The sequence below is a fragment of the Ambystoma mexicanum genome, chromosome 7q (assembly GCF_040938575.1).
Source record: "Ambystoma mexicanum isolate Mex_15411 chromosome 7q, UKY_AmexF1_1, whole genome shotgun sequence".
Lineage (NCBI taxonomy): Eukaryota > Metazoa > Chordata > Amphibia > Caudata > Ambystomatidae > Ambystoma > Ambystoma mexicanum.
The window spans coordinates 468,976,857-469,004,487 of record NC_090941.1 but is presented as its reverse complement, the minus strand read 5'-3'; the positions used below and the strand labels follow the sequence as shown (position 1 = coordinate 469,004,487).

Here is a 27,631-nt window from a genome sequence, read left to right as displayed (position 1 = left end):
AAACATAGCGTGGCAGTCAGCTCCCCAGGCCTAGGCCACAAAAATGAATAAAGGAATATGTTGTATCCCAGTAGAAAAATAGGGCACCTAGCGGAGTCCTGATTTACCCAGGTGGGTACATGTATAATTACGAAAAAAATATAATTAGGATGAAAGATCCTACAAGCGATAGTGTGGTTCTATATAAGTATATTTATTTTAAAATGACACAGAACATTTTTGGTGATTTGACATGTGAGGACCGCAGGCTCTGCAGTCTGATGTGAGTCACTGTGGGAGTGAGGACCGGAGGTTTTGCCGTCCAGTAGGTTTGTCTGTGACTAGGCTAACAAAGGCCAGACTTGTGAAATGTTCATGAAGGTCTAGGCCAAAAAGAAGGAAGAGAAGTGGAAGACGTAGAGTGCAGCCTTGATCACTATCATCCAAGGGACCAGCCTTGATGTTGCCGGTCAACCTGCCAAATGAATGGTGGTCTCGAGATGATTCAATTCATAACTGTGTGCTATATAAATCTTCCTCATAATCATCATTTTCATAAGTAAAATGTATACATTTCATAAAAAGCAAGCTCTCGCACAAATCACAAGTCCTTTATTGGGGTGTTTATCTGTGAGACAACGTACAGAATACCACAGTAAGTAAATAACATTTAATGTGATGTGAACCACAGGCTCAAAAATATATGACATACTCCACTCAAGCAAAGTTCCGCTGTCGGAGTATGCAAGGTCGCTTCGATGGAGGAAGTGCTCGATAAATCCACCTTGACGCAATTTGAAGTAAGCTGTTTGGATGACCATCAAACACTTCACTTGGCAACAATTTTGAATTGCCACCATTAATATATAAAAATATAACACAATTTTCACTATATACAAAAATATTACATTACACGTGCGTGCTTGGAATGTTGCAAACAGGGCAAGCTAGGTGTGGTCTGAAAGCAAGGGCAGGTCTGATAAAATAAATACACTAACACACATTTCATTCAAAATACATAAGATATTGTTTTCTTGTCAGTAAGCGCCCAGATGATTACTTGATGTTACTATAGCCTGTAACGAATGTACAGCCTACTCTCAAACTTACTGAAGTCCTACACAGATAAAGTTCTAAATTGAGTGAACCTTAGTTGACTGACTGCCAGGGGATTCAAGGCCCAAATGACCCTGCTCTGCTCCAACTCGGGGAACCTTTGTCGTAACCTATGTCAACACTATCCCTCTTGCTCTGGTTGTAAGGCACACTGCAGATACATAAGATGCAGGTATTCACATTTAGCAGGACCTGACTTCACAAGGAGTAGATCAGGAGTAAGATAGAGTTGCTCAGAGTAACTTCTTTTTGTGAACTGAATAGACCTCTCCCCATGTAGGTCAAGGGTACGTCAGACTTACTACTGGTAACTTCTTTGTGAATCTGGTCCATTACCTTTACAATGACACTGCAGGACATATACTAGTCCCCTAAAGCAGGGGCTACCAGACCCTAGCACTCCTATCTTTCCTGATAGCAGAAGCATGGAGTTGTTCGTGGTCCACGCTTGGTGTTTCCACTAACTAGTCGCGCGGCCCTTCCTCTTACTGATTATTGAAACAACATGAGATGATGCTCTATCTAATGGTATATAGAAAGCTTATGTCACATCGTTCATACGAGCAAATAAAAGTTGTCAGATTTATTACAACACTTTTCTGCTAAAAATATATGTTTATCCTGTACAATACAGAATACCAGAATGTGTGTTTTATGAATGTGAAAATAAACATACCTCAATATGAGACGCTATCGTGACATTTTGCTGTGTAGGATGTGACCACTACTTATGCAATCGGCGGTCAGGAAGCCGCAGTCGATTGTGATGAATGGCACCAGACACCGGCACCACTGCAGGTGATTTGGAAGAATAATTGTCATTCTGTACCCCCACTCTGCGTAATGTGAAGAAATGCGCTAATTACAACTTCATAATCCTATTCTTTGATAGAAAACATTTTTGTATTTTAAAACACACTAATAATACCTACCAGCGCGAGGTGTGTTGTTGAATTTCGCAGCCTCTTTGTCAATTCCTTCTGCTTTATGACGAGTGCTCGTTAGTAATAAAATGAAGGATACAAAAATGAATTTCACTATGAAGTTGTGATTAACATTTTCTCCACTGTTCATACTGTAAAGACATAGGATTATAAATAATGGGGCTCATTCCCAGTTTGGCGGTGCGGTAAAAGTCACGTTTGCCCCAAAAATCAGCAGATTTACCACTCAATTCCGCTGGTGGAAATTCAGTGAAAAATCCCCAATATAAATGGGGACTAAGTCCGCCCTATCGTAACTTGCAATTCCATGATAAACCCATGGGACCAAGTGGTGGTACCGGTCTCCGATTTTGGCAGCAATCCGGCGGAATTACCACTGTGTTACTGACAAACTCAGCCCTGAGACCCAGTGCTCCAATCCACTTGCACTTGCTTAAGTGCTACTATTATTCCCAGTTTGGTTCAATCTGGCATATATGATATGTGTGTCAGAGGAACATGCAATGGTTCATCCATTTCAGTGCTCAGAAAGGGAAGGGGCTCCATTTGTCACTCATACTACACCACCTGCAAGTCACTTCCTCGCCCCTAAATGAGCACTCACGTCAATGTAATGTGGCACTGTGTACCGTTGCATATACACTATAAATCGAACATTTCTGCATACCTATATACATATAGGAATACACATTCTTATATGTTCACATTAGTACACGCATGTTTATGCATACATATACACATGTACGGAATATCCTTTCAAAACTATGGCTGAACGATGACCACCTAACTTGTAAGTGCAGTTTCAAAGGTCACATATAAGGGTATTCCTGTGTGTCATGGTAACGCTCCAAGTTACTAAATGACAACAGCCGAAAAATCTGCTGTGTGTCACGTGTCCTGTTACTCTCTTTCCCGCATTAGTCCTGGCCTCTGTGATAACATTTTACGGTCAGTCCTAAGCAATGTCCAACTTGACTCAAGCTACTGTGTCCGCTCTGTTAGGAGGCCGAGGATAGGCCTTTCCACTTCCGCTGGCCTGGCCAACTGCTGGGGTCCGTGCGCCATCCCGCTGCTTGAACCCGGCGGTCTCCGTCGCGCCCCTCTGGAAATGGGGCTTCTCCTGGCACTGTCCTCCATCTCATATTTCTGACGTTGCCACAAGTCACCAACTTACTGGCTCAGTACAATAAAGAGATATGGGAGAGTGGGGGATGTTGAAAGAGTAGGGAGCGTGCCCTACGTGTAGTCCTTCACCACACATCGTCCCCAAGAAAGATGCAAGGGGGCGGTTGGGGGAAATGATGAAGTGTAGCGCATGGCAAACTATGCAGTACTTTATTTCACAACTGCCCATAAAAATATATATATAAAATGCAGATACTCGTTCTCAGGTGGGGGTCGGGGGCGTCTTCTATTTCTCAAAATTCTGAATGTTATTGTAGGATGCATGTGTTTAAAGTTCATTGCTTTCGCTGGTGGCAGTCAGTGAGGGAAGGTACCGAGCGGAACCCGGCGGCTCGTATAAGGGCACTGGGATTTCCTGTAGGTTGGAGAGTCTTCCCGGCCGCGGAGGCGATAGCAGGGTGATCGTCCTGTTCTCATAGTCCCCCGGAAGCACTTTCTCATAGACGCTCTGCAGCCCCACCGTTTTGGGAATCTGCGCTGGTGGCTGCTGCCCCACCTGGTAGTAGTTGTCCCTGCGGTGGGGGTCCCGGGGAAGCGAGGTGCTCTTGCAGTAGGTGGATAGGGAGCGCTTCCCCGGTGCGATGGCGGATGGGTGAGGGGTCAAGGAGCTGTCGCATGTAGGGCTCCAGCAGCGGTCGGAGTGCCCCAATATCTTGCACTCATTCGTACAAGCCCATAAACCTGCAAAACACAGAGAGCAATATATTCAGGAAATTGCAGCGCAAACATTGCAAGCATGCAGTGTTAGAGTCTACTTTAGGATTGGAGAATCTCATACGTCACACAGGCACATCCACTTGCACATGCCTAAAATGACCTCATCAATTCATTTGGCTGTTAGCACTTTTTTCCTGAATCTAAAACAAACCAAGCAGAAACAAATATGGCATCTAGTGAGCTGTGCTTTCAAACTGTTGAACCTCTCTTTGCAAAATGTGTCAAAAAATACCCCAAGAGATAAGCATGTACATTTGGGCCTCATTATGAGTCCCGCGGTAGCCGTGCTGGTAAAAACGACATGGCTGCCGCCAGAGTCATTTTTTGTGGCGGTCCTGGTAATTCCCTATTCCAGGCGCTGGAAAAATGACTCCACATTCCCATTCGAGTCCCATTGGACGCAACGGGAATGGGGAGGACGGATGCACCAGCACCATTTATGAATGGTGGCGGTGCATCCGTCAAGGTCTGCGAGCGGGTGCCGTTCCGCCCGCCAGGTCAGACCTGGCAGGCTGAAAGGCACCCACTCACAGAACTCGTAGTTTGCCGGTCTGGTAACAACGGTGCCGGTAGCTTACTGGCATCGTTGTTACCGGACCGGCAACCTTGTAATGAGGCCCATTGTGTTTAATTTATAAACTGTATTTGTTGGTCTCGCTATGCTACAAGTATGAATTTAGAAATTTCACAAATCTATGGCTAGTTTTTCTTATACATAACATTGGGCTTGTCGGCTCACTAAATTTACTTTAGCTAGATTACTTGTATCCTCTGAATCTATCTACTGCTGAATTAATTAATTAAATGCATAGGATGGTTTGAAAAAAATGTCCTTAGTTTTTTTCCCTTGATTAAGTCTCAAGCATTTCACAAGAACCTTTTGCCATTGTTTGTTGGTTCCAGATTCCACTTTTTGGTCTGTGTGAAGGAGAGTGCGCTTCCTCTCCTGCTTTGTGTTAGGCTCACTGAATAGTAGCACCTGGAGCGGGAAGCCAACCAATCAGAGAGCTCATAACACTGGTTCTATTAGCCGGTACCGTGTGATTGTACTTTTTTTCCTGCGCGAACCTGTTTACCAAAAAGAAAACAATTGTCTGGTTCTAACTGCGATAAACACGCGTGGGGGGTCATGGGCCATACCGGCTGGATATTTCACCAAAGCCCTCAGTATTGGCCATCATTTGCCCAAGTCTTCATTTCCTCATTAAAACACCAGTCAGGTTTTCAGGTTATCCACAGTCAATGAGTATGAGAAAATCAAATTAAATATATTTTAGTGGAATGTTTTTCCATATTGATTTGTTCACTCTGAAAACCTGACTGGTTTATACTATATGGAGCATCGACAGACTCCGCCATATTGAATCTTACATTGATAGAATAGCACGGCTGGTGGCGGGTGTGCAGAGCCTTCTGGCCCTCGCTTCTTACCGGTCTGCATCCGCGTGATGATATCCTTCTTCAGGGCATCACTGCTGATATCGGAGTCACTGTCATTGAAGTCACTGTCCCCTTTGCCGCTGTCTTTCCCACTGTACTTTTCAGCCTCTCGCGTGGAGATGGTGTTGAAAGAATGGCCATTCCAGATGGTGACGCGGGGCACCGATTCCTTGTCATACGCAGGAGCAGAGGCATAGGACTGTGGGGGAAAAGATCAAACACCGTGAGCATTGGAGAGGAACACAAGCCAGTCTCCATGTGTTTCATGAGCGCCAAGAGAGCATGCAGGTGGCAACAGTGCGCGGTACAAGAACCTTTAACATAACATATCATGCCAGGAGAAAAAGAAGTTTCCAAGATGGACCAATGAGTTTCTCGAAAAGCGGGGACATGTTTGGAAAGATCAGAGTCTGCGGTGTAGTGAAAATGTGATCACAACAATGAATGTGGACAAGTAACATACATTGTAGTGTGAGGCCATTAATCAAGGGACTTCCCTATATGAAGAACTCAATGGAATCAGGGCTGCAAAATTTCACTTGGGAACGCCTACGAGTTTGCCTGATTGCCTCGAAGAAAAAGTCCTGAAATACAACACATGCAGTAATGACGGGATTCATCTGCCAATGGATGCCCTCGTAAGATGGCCGATCGTTACAGGACTCACTGGGTTTGGGGCTCGTCAGTTACACAGTTCACATACTTTTAGCAAGATCAAATTCAAGGTGAAGAAAATTAAACAACCTATTTTATAAATAAGGTTCCCTATTTTTAGTGATTTTTATACATACATACAGACAGAAAACCCTCTTTTTCCTTTGAGTATTTATTTTCAAAAATTGATAAAAACGAAAATGCATGTCTCTTGGTTGGGTCTTTAGGTTGTCAAATCTACATGCCAGGTCTATGGCTGTGCAAAGCAACATAACAGGAAGGTTGAAAAAGGAATTGTATTCCTTTTTTTGGGGCTTGATTCGTGGAACGTTTTCCACGGTGCAAAGTGTCTGTTCACTGGTGCAAAGTGACTTTGCACTGCCAACAAACGCCCTGATCCACGGAACAGTGCAAAGTGTCTTTTTGCTGTGCAAAGTCGCTTTTCACTGCAAAAATACACTTTGCACTACTCCATGAACCACTGTCTTTGTTTGCAGTGCAAAGTCACTTTGCACCAGTGAAAAGTCACGTTGCACTGTCCACAAAGTTCCATGAATCGGGCCCTAGGTTGCTTAAATGGCCGCAGGTAGGCAGGCTTTGACGTGTGCATGCACACAGCTCCAGGAGCTTCCCATTACAGACATCCAAGCGCCAATGTGTTTTTTGTATGTGAAAAAAATGTGGGAAAACACTACTTAAGACTTGTTTATTGGCGTAAGAAAAAATAAATATGGATATAGAAAAATAAATCACTGAAATAATGATGGTTATCCACAGGGAAATGGTACAACAATAAATACGATAAAACCCGAAACCTTATTAATAAGGTAAGCAAAATACTGAAACAATATACTTGAGAGAGTTGCAATCGCAAGCCAGGGGCAATTTCTCATGGGGATCTTTACGCAGCACAGCCCCCACAGTCTTTAATGTAAGCGATCCTCCATAGGTTCATGTTTGGGAAAAGTATGGCAATCTTCTATGTTGTGTAATCTGTGCCTAGGTCCCGAGCTACGCGCTCACCTCTGGCATATGGCCAGCTTGCACTTCCTGAGTTTGAATCCGAGAAGGGCCAACTCAGACCGTCAGCCTTCCAAGATCGATACACTGAGTGCCATTAAGTTAGGGTAAAATTGTAGTAACCTTTACAGCAATTGGAAGCAGGGGATGCTGGGCACCAAAAGAGGCCGTGGACATTGTTGGAGAGCCAACAAGGTCGGCCTCCTTAAATCAAGGACAACCTTAAGAGAGGAGAAAGAAGGACTGGGCAGGAGGAATGAGAGAGGAAGAGGAGGGACTACTAGAGCCCAGGCAGTATCCGTGTAGTGGTAATTAAAGGAGGTTGTATTGAAGGCTGGATCCTGTGTATATATGCGTGCCCTATCCCAGGGCCCGCAAGGACCGGTTGGCCGGTTGTCATTGTCTCGGGGTCCAGATGGAGGCCACAAAAACGGGAAATAAAATAGGTTACTACACAGAAGAGGCCCAGGGAGCAGAGGCCTACTGGGAAATCGTCAGAGCTCCTTGTAGGTCAGTCTGCCCCTGCTTAGAAGGAGTGTGACACTTGCATGAATGCTATATCAAAGCTGATATTCTTATAGCTATGTTAGATAACGTGAGCTTCTAAAGCTTTATGAAATGTGCAAATGGCTGCTTGGAAGCCTCGGTTAAGATGTCACCCACATTTGAGGTTGAAGACAAATCACCAAAAATGTCTTCAATGTTTTCTGATTTGTCTGATTTTGTAGTTGATTTAACCATTAATGTCCCCGGAAGAAGGCATTTACGTGTTATTAACATTGGAGTGGCGGCTCAGGGCCGTGTGCTTCACATCAGGCCTCAACTCCTTAACCTTTAGGAAAGGCCTCCCTTCTGCCGCCATTCCTTAATCATAACAAGCCCTGTTTGGGGACTCTGTGACACTTATGTTGATGGCCGCCAAGCTACAATAGTTTGAAATCGCATGGCCTTCCCCATGGCCATGTTTATCTGCCTGTGTTTTCTTAAGGCTGCTGGACTCCAGCATGGCTAGAAAGTCTGCCGCGCATTGCTTTCAACCGATGATCTCAGGGTAGGGTGGCACTGATTGATGGTATGGAAAAGGGAGTATTGAGGCACAGAAATGTACATTTTGCATCATTTATGCTCAGTGTGAAATAAGAATATGCAGTGGAAAGAGGTACACGCACCCTTTGCAGGCGCCATTACATTACTTAGTGAGTCGCTCCATTGGAAACCCACAGCACCTCTGTCCCCAGGACGTGCGCTTCATCAGGCATCACACACTGACACTGCTTCATCAGACATCACACACTGACACTGCTTCATCAGACATCACACACTGACACTGATTTGTCCTTCAGCCTACTTACCCGAGCGAGTGGCAGATGCGTAAATTACTACATTCTATACAGTTTTAGTGGCATCTTGGAAATGTTGTGGCCCATTTGACATTTACAGTTTTGCATTTATTAGTGAGAATGAGTTGACTTGGTTCACGTTCCCTACACCAGAGTCATTCAATGATAATAATACAGAGATGGCTACCAACATCCTTTTCTCCTCCCTTTTCTAATAACTCCCATAAACACACACACACACACCCACACGCACTCAAACACGCGCACACCACACACATACAAACACACACACACACACACACACACACACCCACACACACTCAAACACGCGCACACCACACACATACAAAAACACGCACATACAGACATGCACACTGTAAACACACACACACTCGGACAGAGATGTTGTGCTCTACAGTTTTGATGACGACGTTAATGACGTTAATCGAGATTTGGGGAATTTGAAGAACAGGATTAAGGGTCCCGATTCATGGAAAAGTATGCATTTATCACGTAGTGCCTGCGCGCCAAGAATGACACTGCACGAGCCAGCGCGCATAATAAAAAATGAGCACCCAGTGTATTCATGGAATAGTTCCTGCAAAGTAGGCTTATACGCAAGTCGCACCTGGAACGCTCCCGGCATGCCCGCGCAAAGGCAAAACATCCACATTCACTTACACGTGCGGGTTCCCATGGTGTAAACACACTCATCCCGTGAACAGTGCGTGGGGTCCCCTCCAACCACGCCTGCACTTTGGCACCACTGCGCAGGGTCCCCCGTAATTGTAACCGGCAGCCCAGAGACATGCGTGCAGTTTGCTGGAAAGCATTCCTTTTTAAGGTCAAACTGCATGTGAACCCCTGTAAACAGTCCATGCATCCCCTTATGCTGCATATGCGCACCCCTAAGCATGATCAGAACCCCATTTGTGTGCATGCATCCCTAAATCTGAAATACAAATTCACCTCCAGAGTTGCGATTCCTCCACACAAGTCTGCACGCATGCTTCTGGGTGGTGGAGATTTCGAGGGCACTGCGTGGGCATTTCGCAGGAGCGATGTTGCGTTGTCACATCCATGAATACGCTTTGTCATGCGCATTTGTGGGAGTGCTATGGACTGTCTGCGGTCCATCCCTAGTAAATCCCATTTTCTTCTTGTTCTTCCCCATTTTGCGTGTTCCACCCCCCATTCAGGCCCATATGCAAGCCACGCCCAACCTTGCGTGGAGTCTTGCGCAAGGCTTCGGCCGCTTGTAGAGCCATGTCGAGCCTATGCAAACTCCACGCAAGTCCCGGAAAAGTCCTGTGCAGTCGGTTCCATGAATCGACAAGCAGTGTTTCGCAAGCAGTTCGACGTACAAGTTCCCGATTTTACACGCAAATAATTCCATGAATCGGGCCCTAAATGTGTGTTTGAAAAACAATTCTGGTAGGCAAATACGGACTTTTTGGAAAGTAAAGCTTCAATTAGCTGACAAACCCAACATGAGTTGTCTGTGGCTGAAATACTTGTCCTTCAATACAATAAAATCTCTGTTGCAACATTCCTGTGATTTAGAAATCCTCTAGAAACAAACACCTTGGAGACTTGCCCTGGGTGGTAGCCGTGCGTGGTATAAATCAACATAACATAACATAACATAACCTACATTGGTAGGTGATGTTTTCTGCATGAAAGTAGGAACATTGTCTGACACTAATGGAGGGCGCCAGACCAGAACTACGTGTGCGTGAGTGAGGGACAGGGAGTCAGGAGATTGGGGAGTTTATGCTAAAGCACCAACCCTGATCATTGACACAGGTGGCAGGGTGGGATATGGATTAGGGATGGAGAAATAAGGGCAGTCCCACCACATCAGCAAAGATATCAGAAAGTGGAAGAGCGTGTCAAAAAGGGGGTGGAATCAAATGCAAGGAGGAAACTGTCAGGGCTAATCCTTTTGACCTCCTACAGGAAGATTTGCAGGTCGGGTGCCCTTCTGGAGGACGGGGAAGACTTTTCGTTCTTTGATTTGTGATTGGAAGAAGAAGTCCAAGAAAGGGTCAATGGTTAGTCACTGCCAACAACATGGATGAAAGAAATTCAGGTCTCTTTATTAGATCACACGGAGAGAGGCTTGACTAGTAAAGCCTACATATTCCCTTTTGGTCTGGAGGCCAGGCTGTACCTGGTGTGAAATTCTTCTCGTGTACTTCAATAACTTTAACGCCCCACCACCGAGGCGGACATGGCATTTAATGGCCCGACAGCATGAGCTGGGTGTGAATGTTATTTGCACCCTGTGATTTCCACAGGTGTGGATAATTTTCTTTTTTTTTTATTCTGATGGGAGATGTGCTCAGCTTGGGCACATCTCCCGTTGGAATGGAAAAAAAGTACATTAAAATGACTGACGCCATAAATATAGAAAAGGGACTAGGTGCCTTTTTGGATGGCGGCGGCCATTGAAAACATGTTAAATAATGACCGCTGCCTTTCTATTTTTATGGCGGCTGCCATTTTTGTTGACATTCTTTTTTCACTGCCACGGGCAGTGAATGCAGAATCGCACCCGGAAAAGGCAGATTCTGATTGGTCAGACTGCCTTTCCTGGGTGCGAGTAGTACTTATAGCATTCTTTTTCTAATCAAAACTGATGATTTCAAATACTCTTACTGATCTGATTATATGTAATCAGATATCAGGAATGGAGATGATAGTGGCTTTATGGGCTGCCCTGAGGTCAGACAGTCATCCTTGTCAAGGGACACCACCTCTTCTACCACTGAGTCTTTCGTTTACTATCCTGTGAATTCTGGATCTAATACTCCCAAGTAACACTAATCAATCAGCACAACCTGCGTATCAGTATTGACTACTTCCAGAGGAATTACCTAATCAGAAATGGGCAACAAGGCCTCCCACGAACACATTAACATCCGCAGGGATGTGCTTCTGAAACAAGAAGTTATGGTCTCCATTGTAATATCCGAGCTCCCATACTGAACCTGTCAACCATCATGCACTTACAGGCACTAAATCCCCTGCTCTGTGCATGCATCTCAAAATGCAAAAGAGTTTGATGGATCTCTTAATCTGACAAACAAGCAGTCTCCACCTGACCAACTCCTATGCTATGACGTCAAATATTTTTTTTTTATTTACCCACTATTCTATATCTCTTTCATATAGCTGTGCTCCTCAGAAGTTAGTGTTCTATGACCTCTGTCAATAAGAATACAGGATTTATGGCAGATTTAGTGAAGTAAGAAAATGACCACAGGACCAACAAAAGTTGAACGGTAAAGGACCAAAAACGTACAGCATCTTTGTAACCTGCCATATTGCCAGAGCGTATGTGCCAAGGATTACATTGATATAGTTGGACTATTTAGGATTCTTATGGCATGGAGGTGTTATGCAACTGTAATGGTCAACTAGTATAGCTAATGGTTAGGGGTCTGTTTATTAGGAATACCTAATGCGAGTGAAGTTGTACAATTTATGAAAGATAGTTTTGCCTATCAAGGGTATCCATCTGAGTTGTTTACAATAAAGGGTCTCCATTTAAGTCCTGTGAATTTGAGAACTATTTTAGGATCTGGATGTGAGGCAAAGATGTGCAGTGGTTTATCATCCACAAACCAGAGGGCATATAGAGCGAATTAATAAGGTACCCAAGGAGTGTGATGAACTAGGCATCAAGGCAGGTTTTCCCTTGGAAAGAGGTGGTGCTCCACAATTGGAACTTATATTGCGCACCTCCATATTCATTTGCAGGCATATCACCATTTGAGTTGTTAGAGCGATGGAGATGGCAACAGCTATTATTGTGTTGCCTCCAGGGTGGTTGGAAGGATGAAAGCAATGAGTGGGATGCATTGGATTTGAGTTTGAGTGACAATTATTTATGTGAGGAGATTCAATGAAAGCGTGAAAGGCAGGATAGTGGCCCAAGGGTATGTCAAGGTCCCCAGATCCTGTTGTTTTGGAGAAAAGCAGTGAGGATAAGTGGCGTTAAAAGACATACAAAGTGGAATGTACAGTGTTTGGCTAGATCTGGGTTCCACGACATGTGGCTCTCCAATTGTTTTGGACTGCAACTTTCATTATAACCCTTCAACATTGCCTATACTGGCAAGGGCCAATGGGATTTGTCGTCCACATTATCTGGAGAGCCAAAGGTCACAGAACCATGGGCTATATGTATGTGTGGGCTGTGTAGAAAGCAATGTTTGTGTCAGAGGTGCAGGGGCGAATGTGCTGATGCTGTGTAATATCATCCCATCAGACATCAGCGTGGGTCCAATGCTTTTAAAGATAAGGAAATAACTGAACACTCTGCTGTTCAAGGGATTCCTCATTCAGTAAAGCAGAGGAAAACACAGGTACACCTCTCTACGTCAGCTAAGGGATGATTACGCCAATTGACTTCTTCCTTTATAACTTGAATTTATTCTGCACAATGCTTTGTTGCTTCCTACCCAATGGGGTGGACAACAGTTTCACAGCCAAATCAACATTGGTTAATTTCACCCTAACTTTCACATCAACTATTCGGTGGAAATATAAGGATTCCAAACACCAAAATCACAGCCTACAAAACAAAAAAAATGTGTGTTTCTCTTGTGACCTGCTTGTGATTCACAATCATTTCAGCAGGGAAACAGCTGGGAAATGACGAATACGTTGCACGAGAAGCATGAATGTTGGATGCGATGAAGATTGAGAATGTGGGCATATTTTCACACATTTATTTCGTGGATTTGCTTGATTTGTCCCACCCCTACTAGGTTTTACAATTACCTTATATGTAGACATGGAAGGAAGGAGAGGATGCACTTTGGCCTAGAGCATGAACGTGTTGTGTGGCGTGTGACTGAAAGTGAGGAGGTGGCAAATGGTGCATGCAGAATATTGGATGCTCAGATGCAGGAGAGAACGGGCAAGGACAGAGAAGATGAGGGCCACAGCTGAGAGATGTACAGCTTACGTGACACTCTATTATGCAGGGCTTCATTTAGGGGGGGCTTGCCAGGGTCAGCCCAGGCACTTATTTCTGAGCCCCTGCACTTATTGCTGACTCCAGCTTGATTATGTTCTGGCAATTAATTGGCAGCCAGGCAGTCATAGTAATATAACAACAACAGTGCAAGGTTTGAAATTGCTGGGAGCTAGTTAGCTCCTACTTCTACCCTAGGAAAGCCTGGTTACCTTGAAATCAACTGCTACCAGGAACTACTTTTGGCTCCCCAATCCTAGTGGTGCCTTACAAGCATGCATATGTGATATTAACTTAGAGTGTTTGAAAATGTTAATAAAGAAGAACTAGGACACACATCCAGGACACATTTAAACATAGTGGATCATACATAATAGCCAAAACATTGCTGTGCATCTCGTGTGGAGGTAAGATTGTGGTACACTGTGCAGCCGCTCCTAGTTATGTAGCCATAGATCCTGCTTAGAGGGTGATGCCCGACACCCACAAGCTGGTTTTAGCTACTGCTCAGTGAACCTTAATTCTGAGCCCTGCTGTGTGCAAAGGCCAGGCCTCTGCATGGGCTCACTCATTGTTATTCATGAACCTGGTGACCCAGGTTGGCAGGACTATTTATCAATTTTTATGAATAACAGTGAGTTGGATGGTGACAATGCTGGGCACTGATTTTGCCCATGTCTTAACCCAGCCTGCATGACATTATTGCAAATGCTCTACTCCAATAACCACCATGGTGTGTTGACAACAACAGGACATTCCTCAGCCAGCAGCCCCAACAGAGAGGCAAGGTCAGTGAAAAGGGCAATATCAAAGAGGAGTTCCTGTCATGAGTGACAGCCTATATAAGACAATCTTCCTGCAGTGTCTGATAGGCAAGTTCATCAGTTAAGTAATGATTGTGCCTTCATTTGTCTATCAATTTACCATAAGAGAAAAGATTGCTTCCTCTTTTTTTCTGTGGATAGATTGTTAACATGTTCCCCTTGACACTGATACGATCAGAGCAAAATGTTAACGATGATGTGTTTTTTTAAAACTCTTAAACATTGAGGGCCTGATTCATGGAATTATCAGCGTGGAAAATCAGGACTTTGCGTGCCAAACTGCGTGCAAAATCCTGTTTTCACGATTGATGGAATCGACTGCATAGCACTTTTTAATACTTTGCGGAAAATGAGGAAGAACAAGGCAAAAAGTGGGCATTACAAGGCACGGCCCGCAGGCAGTCCATTGCATGCCCACTATTGCTTGGAACGATAAGTATTGATCCGAACGTTCAATCTCTCGGTGAGGAAATGGCACGAAAATCCCTCATACTATCCGCCACCTGAAGGCAGGCGTTCAGACACTTTTGCATAGGATTCACCGCACATCGGTAAGATCGGGTGTGGAATTTAGGGGTGTGTGGTTCCAATCTGATTTAGGAGTGTGCATACGCAGTGTTACAGGGTTCAGGAACAGTTTACAGAGGTTCACATGCAGATTTTCAGAGTTGTAACCGAGTTACGATAAATCGTACGCATGTTATTGTGGTGCCGGTAACAGTTTTGGTAGCTGGTCTGGCTGTTTTTGCTTTGCGTGTCGGCATACACGGTTACTTTGCGCAAACAATTCCATGAACACGCAGAGCACGCAGAATTCTGCACGCAGGATCAAGCAGTGTCGTTCTTGTCGCGCTGCCTTTGCAGTGTGAATGCGCACTTTTCCGCGATTCCGACCCTGAGTTTATTTCAAAACACAAATAATATGTTATCTGGATGGATATCTGTAAATCGCACAGTGGATCCATAACACTGAATTAACTGGTGGGAGTTGCAGCTTTAATCACAAATGTGTTGACACAGTATAGAGCAGCCATGGGTATTGTCAACAGTGGGCGGGGAGTTGCCCACCACAATGTGTACAAAGTAGGCACTGCTATAATGTACCTTTTGGTTACATAAATGTTCTGCGACAGACACTGAGTATTTGGGGGATATTATATTGCTAATGTTAAAGACGAGGGCCCATCTTTCTAAAACATAGAGCAGTTTCATTAAAAAAGTGCCTGGTCTGGCTCCAATTGGTGGAATCCCGAAAAGGGGATTAATTGCGATAGTCAGTGTTGTACCTCCTGAAGTATGGCTGACCCCAAGTCTATGTCCTGTACCGCAATTCTCAAGTGCAGGGTGGCGAGATGGCTACTTCTAACGATGAGCAGGTGTGGTGGTGGTGGTGGGTTCAGGGGGGGTTACACTTACTTATCCTGCTCCTTCATTTAACAAACTAATGCATTCTGGCACTTGTGGTCCTACCTAATTGCAATGGTGCACATTGGAAATCAATGCTTTTTAAAAGGGACGCACGTGGCTGGGAAAGGGTCTTTATGTGCTTCCCCTGCTGGTCAGCCATTTTAATTTGAACTGTTTTAGATCAAGTGCTTTTTCAAGACGCATTAGGGAAGAACAATAGCCAACAAAAACCATAGGAAAATGGTGTGACTTTGCGTAGAGCTCAAAACATGTCTTTTGCGAAAGCGCTGCGGCACTGGCTCGCCTGCTACTTCAACCGGCGCGCATAGCGATTTAAAAAAGAAATGAAATGGGGGAAAAACGGTTAACATTATGTTTATGTGACTTCACCGCCAGCGCAATTTGGTTATTATAGCCGCGAGCTGTGAGCGATGGAGGCCCCTGGGGGTTAGATTCCATCTCGCACTCCGTGTGAGGCCTTCAGAAATCACTTAACTCCCCAGCGCCGGCCCTGTGCATGCTCAGGCGCGGGCTATTTTAATCCTACGGAGGTGTTCCTGCGAGCAGGAGGCAAGTGCTGCGCCGAGGCGAGGGGCAGGGCCCGGGCACGGCAGAGAGAGCGGGGCTGAAAAGAGGAGAGATGGGCGGGAGGAACTGACCTGGCAAGAGGGGACATGCGGGGAGTGGGGAGGGAGAGAGGCGACGCAGAGGGAAGCTAGGGAAGAAATAGAGTTAGAGGCAAGTGCTGCGCAGAGGCGAGGGGCAGGGCCCGGGCACGGCAGAGAGAGTGGGCCTGAAAAGAGGAGAGATGGGCGGGAGGAACTGACCTGGCAAGAGGGGACATGCGGGGAGTGGGGAGGGAGAGAGGCGACGCAGAGGGAGGCTAGGGAAGAAATGTGGGGGCGAAGGAGTTAGAGGCAAGTGCTGCGCAGAGGCGAGGGGCAGGGCCCGGGCACGGCAGAGAGAGCGGGCCTGAAAAGAGGAGAGATGGGCGGGAGGAACTGACCTGGCAAGAGGGGACATGCGGGGAGTGGGGAGGGAGAGAGGCGACGCAGAGGGAGGCTAGGGAAGAAATAGAGTTAGAGGCAAGTGCTGCGCAGAGGTGAGAGGCAGGGCCCGGGCACGGCAGAGAGAGCGGGCCTGAAAAGAGGAGGGATGGGCGGGAGGAACTGACCTGGCAAGAGGGGACATGCGGGGAGTGGGGAGGGAGAGAGGCGACGCAGAGGGAGGCTAGGGAAGAAATAGAGTTAGAGGCAAGTGCTGCGCAGAGGCGAGGGGCAGGGCCCGGGCACGGCAGAGAGAGCGGGCCTGAAAAGAGGAGAGATGGGCGGGAGGAACTGACCTGGCAAGAGGGGACATGCGGGGAGTGGGGAGGGAGAGAGGCGATGCAGAGGGAGGCTAGGGAAGAAATGTGGGGGGGAAGGAGTTAGAGGCAAGTGCTGCGCAGAGGCGAGGGGCAGGGCCCGGGCATGGCAGAGAGAGCTGGCCTGAAAAGAGGAGAGATGGGCGGGAGGAACTGACCTGGCAAGAGGGGACATGCGGGGAGTGGGGAGGGAGAGAGGCGACGCAGAGGGAGGCTAGGGAAGAAATAGAGTTAGAGGCAAGTGCTGCGCAGAGGTGAGAGGCAGGGCCCGGGCACGGCAGAGAGAGCGGGCCTGAAAAGAGGAGAGATGGGCGGGAGGAACTGACCTGGCAAGAGGGGACATGCGGGGAGTGGGGAGGGAGAGAGGCGACGCAGAGGGAGGCTAGGGAAGAAATGTGGGGGCGAAGGAGTTAGAGGCAAGTGCTGCGCAGAGGCGAGGGGCAGGGCCCGGGCACGGCAGAGAGAGCGGGCCTGAAAAGAGAAGAGATGGGCGGGAGGAACTGACCTGGCAAGAGGGGACATGCGGGGAGTGGGGAGGGAGAGAGGCGATGCAGAGGGAGGCTAGGGAAGAAATAGAGTTAGAGGCAAGTGCTGCGCAGAGGCGAGGGGCACGGCAGAGAGAGCGGGCCTGAAAAGAGGAGAGATGGGCGGGAGGAACTGACCTGGCAAGAGGGGACATGCTGGGAGTGGGGAGGGAGAGAGGCGACGCAGAGGGAGGCTAGGGAAGAAATAGAGTTAGAGGCAAGTGCTGCGCAGAGGCGAGGGGCAGGGCCCGGGCACGGCAGAGAGAGCAGGCCTGAAAAGAGGAGAGATGGGTGGGAGGAACTGACCTGGCAAGAGGGGACATGCGGGGAGTGGGGAGGGAGAGAGGCGACGCAGAGGGAGGCTAGGGAAGAAATAGAGTTAGAGGCAAGTGCTGCGCAGAGGCGAGGGGCAGGGCCCGGGCACAGCAGAGAGAGCGGGCCTGAAAAGAGGCAAGATGGGCGGGAGGAACTGACCTGGCAAGAGGGGACATGCGGGGAGTGGGGAGGGAGAGAGGCGACGCAGAGGGAGGCTAGGGAAGAAATAGAGTTAGAGGCAAGTGCTGCGCAGAGGCGAGGGGCAGGGCCTGGCCAAAGCAAAGAGAGGGGGTCTGAGAAGAAGAGGACAGGTGGGTGGGAGGAACTGACCTGAGGGGAGTGGGCAGCGAGAGAGGATAGGGGAGAAATAAGAGAGCAAGGGGAAGGTTTGGAGACAAGTGCTGCGCCGAGGCGAGGGGCAGCGCCCGGGCACGGCAGAGAGAGCGGGCCTGAAAAGAGGAGAGATGGGCGGGAGGAACTGACCTGGCAAGAGGGGACATGCGGGGAGTGGGGAGGGAGAGAGGCGACGCAGAGGGAGGCTAGGGAAGAAATAGAGTTAGAGGCAAGTGCTGCGCAGAGGCGAGGGGCAGGGCCTGGCCAAAGCAAAGAGAGGGGGTCTGAGAAGAAGAGGACAGGTGGGTGGGAGGAACTGACCTGAGGGGAGTGGGCAGCGAGAGAGGATAGGGGAGAAATAAGAGGGCAAGGAGAAGGTTTGGAGACAAGTGCTGCGCCGAGGCGAGGGGCAGGGCCCGGGCACGGCAAAGAGAGCGGGCCTGAAAAGAGGAGAGATGGGCGGGAGGAACTGACCTGGCAAGAGGGGACATGCGGGGAGTGGGGAGGGAGAGAGGCGATGCAGAGGGAGGCTAGGGAAGAAATAGAGTTAGAGGCAAGTGCTGCGCAGAGGCGAGGGGCAGGGCCTGGCCAAAGCAAAGAGAGGGGGTCTGAGAAGAAGAGGACAGGTGGGTGGGAGGAACTGACCTGAGGGGAGTGGGCAGCGAGAGAGGATAGGGGAGAAATAAGAGGGCAAGGGGAAGGTTTGGAGACAAGTGCTGCGCCGAGGCGAGAGGCAGGGCCTGGCCGAAGCAAAGAGAGCGGTCTAAAAAGAGGAGATGTGAGTGGGGGAACTGACCTGGCAAGAGGGGACATGAGGGCAGTGGGGAGGGAGAGAAGATATGGAAGAAATGTAAAGCAGAAGAGATAGGCTTGGAGGCAAGTGCTGCGCAGAGGCAAGAGGCGGGGCAAGGCAGAGAGAGTGAGTCTGAAAAGAGGGGAGATGGGTGGGGGAACTGACCTGGCAAGAGGGGACATGAGAAGAGTGGGGAGCGACAGAGGCTAGGGAAGAAATGTGGGGGCAAAGGAGAAGAGATAGGCGTGGAGACAAGGGCTGTGCAGTGGTGAGAGTCAGGGCAAGGCAGAGAGAGTGGTTAAGCAAAGTGGAGAGATGGGTGAGGGAACTGACCTAGTAAGGGGGAGGAATGGGGAGTGTGGAGGGATAGAGGTGAAGGAGAGCGAGGATAGGGCACACATGTGGACACGAGGGAGAAGAGATAGACTTGCAGACAAGTGATGTGCATGGGTGAGAGGTAGGAGAAGGCAAAGAGTGGTTTTGAACAAAAACGAGAAAGGGGGCCTGATTTACAAAGCGTTTCCCAATGGGATATGCCCAATGAAAACGCTTTGTGAATCAGGCCTATGGCTGGGTAACTTGGCAAGAGAGAAGTACCGGTGGTGTGCCAACAGAGAAAGTGTGGAGGGGCGAGAGAGAGATAGAGAGAGAGAGGGGAACGAGAGAGAGATTGAGAAAGTAAGAGAGGGAGAGAAAGAGAGAGAGAGGGGAAAGAGAGAGAGAGAGATAGAGAGAGAGAGGGGAAAGAGAGAGATAGAGAGAGAGGGCCTGAGCAGAGAAGATGGGTTGGTGGTGAAACGGGAAAGAGGAGAGAAGGAGATGGAGAGGCAGTGAGGTGAAGAGATAGGGAAAGAGGATGAGGGAGGGGTGATGAATGGCGAGCAGAGTGCGAGCCAGGGGCTAGTGGTGTGAGCAGGGGTTTCATGTGATAATCTCCCTGCCAAAATGTTGCCATGCAAAACATTTGACGGAAATTTTACTTTTTTGCTGAGGCATTCTTTTTTTATCAAGGGGAGAGGACGACACCCCTGAAAGCCCCGCTCCCCCTGTCCCTATATGTGGTCACCTATATAATGTTGCCACAACCTTTTCCTGGCTACAGTATGTACGGTGAACATATATATAGGGACATTGTTATCTGATATGAGAGGGAAGCGAGGAGAGTAGGTCTGAAAAGGGAGGACATTTTTTGGGGTGAGGCCAGAGGCCCAAAAGAAAACGTGAGAGAGACCGAGGGTGGCAAGAAAAAGAGGAACGAGTCGAATGAGAGAAAGATAGGAATATCTAGAAAGGGAGAGAGAGGGACAGAGAGCGAGAGAGAGAGAGACAGCCGCAGAGGGGGAAGCGAAAGAAAGAGAGGGCGAGAGAGCTGGAGCCAATTGTTCTTATCTCTTGGTTTTCTCAGTGGACATCTTGCAATGCACCGCCTACACACCGGCATGTCACCAGCATCGCAAACATTCCTAGACTTATCTGTGGACCCTGGAAAGGTGACTGTGCGCAGTGTCGTGCTAGACAGGTATGTTAACACACGCGAGACAGTGGGAAGCGGCGCGCCATTTAGTAAGGTGACCTATTCTGCTTCCCCTGCAGCCACTGGCTTAAGGATTCGAGGAGCTACACATTGCTTGGGTCATTATTTCCCCCGGTATAGGTTGCACCCCTCACCCTCGACTGTGGAAAACCTGATGGGGAGTGTTGGAGATCCGTGCCTGCGCAGACACACAAAGGGCTCAGTAGCCGGTGCTCAACGTGTTCAGCTACCCAACCCAAGAGAAAGTAGATGCGTTGGAGCAGGAGAATCAAGTAACACAGCAGGAAAAATGAGCATGTGGGGTCGGGTGACGCAATATTGCTAAGCTAAATAAGCAGGAGCTACATGATGTCTGGGATGGTAAAGTCCAGTGCACCTCAGTAGAGCTATGACTGCAGCACTGGCCACACATAGTAAGGAGCTGAGGGCCAGGAAGGGCAGCGGGACGTCATGCTATGAGAGTACATGACAACTGTGGCAGCCCGAGAAAATATCCCAGCCTGAGCAATAGCAAAGACAACAGGATTTGGCGGTCCTTCGACAAGTGGACCCCAATGGACGTCATCCCCAAACAACAGGATAACAACATACTTCACACTATTACAAGTGAAATCGATCATTGCGGTATAAAGCACAAAACAGCCACAGACTTTTAAAAAAGTGCTGCAAAAAACGCTTTCCTGTCAATCCTGGATATCTGGGACTCTTCCCAATAAATTGATACGAGGGGCAGACAATTGCAAGTAAGACACACACAGAATGTTCACCTTCCAGCAAATCACAATGCAAGAAACGTCCAAAGGATAGATTGATCATACTTCACTACAGCACTAGCTAGTGACATTTTCCCCCCTGGTGAGTAGGAAATGGTGTGGTGTGTGTACATATATAATTGAGGTGGCAAGTGACTTTTTATGGTTGGCTAGTAGCTTGCAACTTGACGTTTTGCCCCATGATATGTGTATTCATACACATCTGCTGTTCGCCACTATCTTTAATAATACATGTTGCTTCCCTGAGTGTCACCAACGCAGCCTCTATGAGCCAAAATCAAATGATAGCTGGAAATCCTTGACCCGACTCTTCTTGACCACTAGGAAATCCTGTGCCACTCACATGACCTCTCTCTGATTTTTGTGTGCTTTTGGTCAAGTCTTGTTCGTCTTTTAAACCCGCCCACCTCCTACTCTCTCCCCATAGCCTGGGTCCTTTTGGTGGGCTCCATTCATATGAGTTCTTGTCCCCTGCCCCTCCCCAGTAACGCCCCCTTCTCTATGCTCCCCTCTCCATCCTCTGTATGAAATCATCGGGGTCCATGTCTTGTGCACATGCTCTCGTCCGCAGCATCCCATAAGCTGAATGCTGATTCTAGCCCTGAAGACGCTGCAACACGTCCCCTCCCCCCATAGGAGACCAGAGAGAATTGCATTTCATGGCCATGTGCAGGCAGCATAGGCTCCTAGCCCCATCTTCATTACAATCTACCTGACAGGTGTGGCCATGGGGCAATAACAAACATATGCCCACTTTGTCTGCCCAGGATGTGGCTTGGGGAAAACACCAGGGATGGCATCGGGGCCTTTCAACCTTTTCATTTGAGAAAGGGCCCAGGGATCTGGGGGCCCCCAGCATCTTCCGCATGTCGGCAGTCTTATGACAGAAACATATTCCTTCAGTTTGGGACATTAAAAAGGTGCAGTGCCCGTGTTACAAACTGCCTTTGCTGTCACTGCCAGCCCATCCCCTCCTTCTTACAGTATGCAGCAACATTCTCATCACCTTTTTATTCCAGTCTCCTGACATTAGCCCCCTGCTGCCAAAGAGCCAATAAATGTTTTTGGCTGACATTTAGTGTTTCAGCTCCATGTTGGCTGCCTGTACCACGCCAATCTGCAGCTATTAATCGCCTTGCTGCATTCTTTTGACTTCATTATAATTGAGTCGCCCAATGGGTGTCTTGCACTGTTTTTAGCAGCTGTCAGCAGGGCTGGCCGTAGTGGAGGCAGCTCCCCGGGCAGTGAAACAAAAATGTGACATCCCACCCCATACCACTGGTCAATGCGGGAGGAGGCTACCACATTTTTTTTTACTCCGCACTCCCTCGCCACAGCAGGGAGTTAATCACTGGAATAGGGCACCAATGCTAGTGCATTAGCGCCCTATTCTAATTAAAACCGACCCACTCCTGTGCCAGAGCGGGGAGGTAATCACTTCAGTAGGGCGCTGATGCAAAAGCATCAGCACCCTATTGTTATTAAATGCGACCCGGTCCGGAAAGCCCGGCTCCAGCACAAGAGCGGGGTGCATTCAATTTTAATAGTGTGCCTGCCGCGCCTTCTCCCCCCACGCCAGCTCAGGGAAGACCTTGAAAGCCTCCCCGAGCTGGAGAGGAAGGGGGCTATTGGCGTCCCGGGCGGTCACCCCTGCCCTAAGGCCAGCCATGGCTGTAGGGCAAGGGGCTTCTGCAAACATGATGTTGAAAGGGGCCTCCTCAGTCCTGAAACATCTTCAGCCGGCCCTGGAAAAGACAGTGCCTCGCCCTTGCATTACCACATTGACGTTCTCGCTGGTGCGTCGTGGTGCATGTTTATAATTTTGCAGGTAATGGTCTCGGGGGCGCGCGCGGGATCGCAGCAAGACCGAAAAGTCAGTTGAATGGCCCCGGTTAAGAACCATGTTCTAATCTGGGTTTTCCTATTGACCGGAATTATCTGACCCTGAGCAAATAAAGGCTCACTGCGTCTACCTGTGCAACAGCCGCCTTATCTGGTGGGACTGGAGGCGCTCGGAAATACTCGAAACTCCGACAATGTACTTAAAAAGTAAAAACTGCCCAGCATTTGCGTCAGCTTGGAAGCGTCTTCGTGCCTCGAGTTTTCGGCGTGAAGAACCTTAGGAGTTAAAATGGCGCCTTTATGGTAGGCGGGGCTGCCTGGCCGCGCAGCCTACTTCACTGCCTCGATGGAAAGGTCTCAACAGCGACCCCTTGCTCTGTAAAGTCCGTCTTTTGCGAGCACCGTCCCCACTGCCGTATTGTGGTTAGCCTCTGGGTGTCGCTATTGCAAACAGAACTTCGAAAGAAACTGCGTGCGTAACAACGCGCTAATTGATACGGGCGCAAGAAAACGGGCGATTCGTTAGATTCCTCTGCCAGCACGAGATATCTAAACTTCACAGGTCGCCCGACTTCGGATCCGCGAACTCTCCACTCTAGCCAACTCGCCGTATTATCGAAAATGACATGTCTCCTAATTGTGTCCGACAAGTCGGGAAAACCTCACCTCTAGAGGGGGGGGGGCTCTGTCCTCCCCTCCTACCCCGTGTTTTTGGGTTGTTGTGGAGCCCCCATATACGGTTAGGGCAATGCCTAGGAGACGTGTGCCACAACACTGTGTTGGCATTTTGACTTTTCAGAATTTCAGTAACGCTTCGGTTGGCCTTGAAACGGATTCGTTTTTATCTCAGAAAACGATGTTTCTGTTCAATGAAAGGATTTCCGAGGGAATGCGGCGGTGAACCGGGCGATGCGTCTTAGAGCCGGGCATGGGGCAGGATTTGGGAATATGGTGTGTAGAGCGGCCAGAAGACACCCCCTCTATATGCAGCTTGTTCACCTACAGGGTTCATAGCAACGGACACACTTTAGCAAGACCCGTGCATTGAGTAATATGTAATATGAACACCTCGCATTAGAGCGCTTAGAAACATGAAGCGCCACATAACAGCGGGATACGATCCACCGAACGATCACGTGCACATGCAAGTCTACAGTGGAGAGCCCCCGGTATGCAGATTTGAAGGCAGAAAGGCGAGTGGGTGGGTGCTGACTTTTGAAATACCTGACAGAGAGTGCGATTTGGAGAATAGATGGAAGAAATAAAACTCTAAAAAGTGGGCGATTCTTCAATGAATGGGGAAGAGTCGCCCCGTGCAAGCAGTGGCTCTTACCGCGGTGTTGGTCCTGTGCAGCATGGTCTTGGCTTCGTACAGGCAGGAGCCGGCCTCCCCGTTCTCCTCCACGCTGGACGCCTCGTCGCACGCCGGGGGCTCCTTGTCTTTGAACGGGGACTGGTGCGGCAGAAAGGACGGGACTTCGAAGACGCCGTCCCTCTGGCCGGGGATGAAGCTGTCCCCCTCCTGCTCCCCGCTCTCGGCGTCTGACAGGTCCCGCTGGCCGGGGAGCTCTTTCTGGGCCTGGGGGTCCTTGCGGTGCTTCCTGCAGGTGGTGGCGATGGCGATGATGGACGCCAGGAGCAGGGTGCAGCTTCCCGCCAGGACGATGATGACTATCAGGGGGACGTCCCAGTGGAAGCTCTCCTCCTCCCAGGGCCCCGCGGGCTCGTGGCTGGCTGAGGGGGCCGTGTCGGTCACCAGGATGTTGACGGTGGCCGTGGTGACCAGGGGCGGCCTCCCGCTGTCGCTGACACTGACCAGGACTCGGTAGAGCCGCCCCAGCTGTTGGCTCAGGTCCCCGCGGACGTACATCTCCCCGGTGACCTTGTTGATGGTGAACGTGTCCCGGTGCTCCTGACTCATGCTGAAGGAGAGGACGGCGTTGACCCCCTCGTCGGGGTCCCTGGCCCTGATGTGGGTCACCGGTGACCCCGGGGAGGCCCTCGCGGACACCTCCACTTCAGCGGATCCATTGGACACGTGGGGCTGCGTGATGACCGGGGCGTTGTCATTCTGGTCCATCACCCTCACCTTGATGAGGGCACTGCTGGACAGCTCCGGGGAGCCTCCGTCGCTGGCCTGGATCCGAAAATCAAACTGTTTTAGGATTTCGTAGTTAAATGTCCGGAGGGAGTACACAGAGCCAGTGGCGGGATCTACAGACACGTAGGTGGAGACTGGCGCCCCCATCACCTCTGTGTCCACCAGCCTGTAGGTCACCTTTCCATTGTGCCCCAGGTCGGGGTCTCTGGCCACCACGGTGGTTATGTAAGAGCCCGGGGCGTTGTTCTCCAGGACAGAAACTTCATAGACGGGCTTGGAGAAGAAGGGCGGGTTGTCGTTCTCGTCGCTCACCCGGATGGTGAAGTGGCGCACGGTCTTGAAGGGAGGGGAGCCCAGGTCTTCGGCCACGATGGTCAGGTTGTACTCGGAGATGCGCTCCCGGTCCAGGGCGCTGGTGGTCACTATCATGTAGCTGTCCTCGTAGGCCTGCTGCAGCTTGAAGTGCTCGTGGCCAAAGAGGGAGCAGTGCACCTGTCCATTGGGGCCCGAGTCGCTGTCCAGGGTGCTGATCAGGGCTACGAAGCTCTCCCTGCTGGCGGCCTCGGTGATGTGCGCCACCCCGGCGGTGATGGAGGTCAGGGGGGTGATGGTGATGCTGGGCGCGTTATCATTCACATCTGTGATGTGCACAATTATTTTACATGTGGCAGATAAGGGGCTGGGCCCCAGATCCTGGGCCTGGACATCAAACTCATAGGTCTGCTTTTTCTCAAAGTCCACTCGACCCTCCAGTGTCAGCCGCCCGGACCGAGGGTCTAGTTTAAATAGTTCGCGGACCTCCGCGGATACCTGGGGTCCGAAACTGTAGACAACCTGTCCATTCACACCTTCGTCAGGGTCGGCTGCAGTGAGGTCCAGCAGAAGAGACCCCGCGGGGGCATCCTCCAGAAGCTCCACGGTGAGCAGGGGCTGCTCAAAGACTGGCCTGTGATCATTGAAGTCCAGTACTCGCACGGTGACCACTGCACTGCCGGAGAGCGCCGGGCTCCCCCCGTCCCGGGCCACCAGCTCCAGGGTGACGGTGTCCTGGGTCTCTCTGTCCAGCTCCTTCACCAGCACCAGGTCGGCGTACTTCACCCCGTCTGCACGGCTCTGCACCTCCAGGCTGAAGTGGCTGTTGACGGAGACCTGGTAGCTCTGGATGGAGTTGGTGCCCACGTCTTCGTCGATGGCGATGTCCAGGGGCAGCCGGGTGCCCACGACGGCACTCTCGGACACCTCCAGCGGGATTTGGGGCCGGGGGAAGCGGGGGGCGTTGTCATTGATGTCCCGCACCTCCACCTCCACGTGCAGCAGCCGGAACTGCTCCTTGGCGAAGCTGACCACGTCCAGGGCCAGGGCGCAGTGCGGGGACTGGCCGCACACCTGCTCCCGGTCTATGCGCTCCCCGGTGGAGAGCTGCCCGTCGCTCTCCCGCATGCGGATCAGGGAGCTGTTGAACTGCTTCATCAGCCGGAACCCCCCCGGCACGTTTAGGGGCAGCTCCTCGGCCAGAGTCCCGATGACAGTGCCCGGCTCGTCCTCCTCGTAGATCCGATACCGCACCGTCCTACAGGTGCCGGCGGAGAGCAGGGAGAACGCCAGCAGGACTCCCAGAGGGCAGAGGCGGCACTTTCCCGCTTTAAAAGTCATGATAGGAGTGGGTTGCTCTGTCCAGGGATGCAAAAACAACCTCCTTTTGCCGAATCCTTAATTTTAATAAGTGCTGATGATCAGGTGGTCGCAACCCATACGTCTTTTCCGCTCTAAGAGTGCAGAAACTCCACCAGAAGACATCCTTCCCTGGATTCCCGCCTCCTCTCCTGCTACTTTCAGAGTCTGAGCAGGACTGCCAGCTCCCCGGTGCTTTTCTGCGCAGACATGCAAATAGCCGCGCAGCTCAGCCAATCACAGCCCCTCTCCCCGACGCTCGGCTCAGTACCCTCTCCTCTTCCCCCAGAAAATCCATTTGTTGCGGAAAAGCTTAGAGAGGACACCACGAAAGGCACAACAGTAAATCTTCTCTTTGTCCTCTTTAACTTTCGGCTTTTGTTTTAAAGGCACGGGCAGGCGCGCAATGAGCCCGGATTTAACCAAATGGAAGGCTTGGTTAATTGTGCCCCCGAAAAGTGCCCATGCATGCATGCACCCGAGCAGGCGCCATTCCCAAACACAATCGAGTTTTTGAACACACTGCCCACTTAAACATTTCTTAATATGACCCTTTTTATACTGCCGCGAGCCCCGGGCAGACGCTAGAAAATGGACGCTTTTCTGCGTTCATGTTTATCATGTGCATATTTCAATTCTGAGACGTTTCACGCGGCAACAGGGTTGCAGTAATGCATGGGGGGCCGAACCATAAAGGAGGGAAGCACGGTTTGGGATGAAGATGAAGGCTTTCTTGAAGGGTGAGCCTGCATAAACCCAGCTCGGCTTC

The 27,631-nt window shown here is 49.6% G+C and overlaps 1 protein-coding gene across 1 annotated transcript; it reads right to left on the bottom strand.

Annotated features, from left to right (window-relative positions):
- Positions 1-574: 574 nt before the first annotated feature.
- LOC138528343 (protocadherin-8-like) lies at positions 575-27,054 on the bottom strand. The gene is made up of 3 exons (XM_069639877.1): positions 24,424-27,054; positions 5,373-5,580; positions 575-3,905 (listed from the first exon to the last, which is right to left on the bottom strand). Exons 1-3 carry the CDS (start codon positions 26,842-26,844, stop codon positions 3,493-3,495), a joined length of 3,042 nt encoding a protein of 1,013 aa, XP_069495978.1. The 5' UTR covers positions 26,845-27,054; the 3' UTR covers positions 575-3,492.
- Positions 27,055-27,631: the final 577 nt, after the last annotated feature.

Bases quoted from the DNA above. Each gene is read 5' to 3' on its own strand.
- LOC138528343 (XM_069639877.1), bottom strand. From the start codon at position 26,844: ATGACTTTTAAAGCGGGAAAGTGCCGCCTCTGCCCTCTGGGAGTCCTG. The intron at 5,581-24,423 runs GTAAGAGCCACT...TTTCCCCCACAG, and splicing joins TGCACAGGACCAACACCGCG to TCCTATGCCTCTGCTCCTGC. The intron at 3,906-5,372 runs GTAAGAAGCGAG...TGTGTTTTGCAG, and splicing joins CATCACGCGGATGCAGACCG to GTTTATGGGCTTGTACGAAT.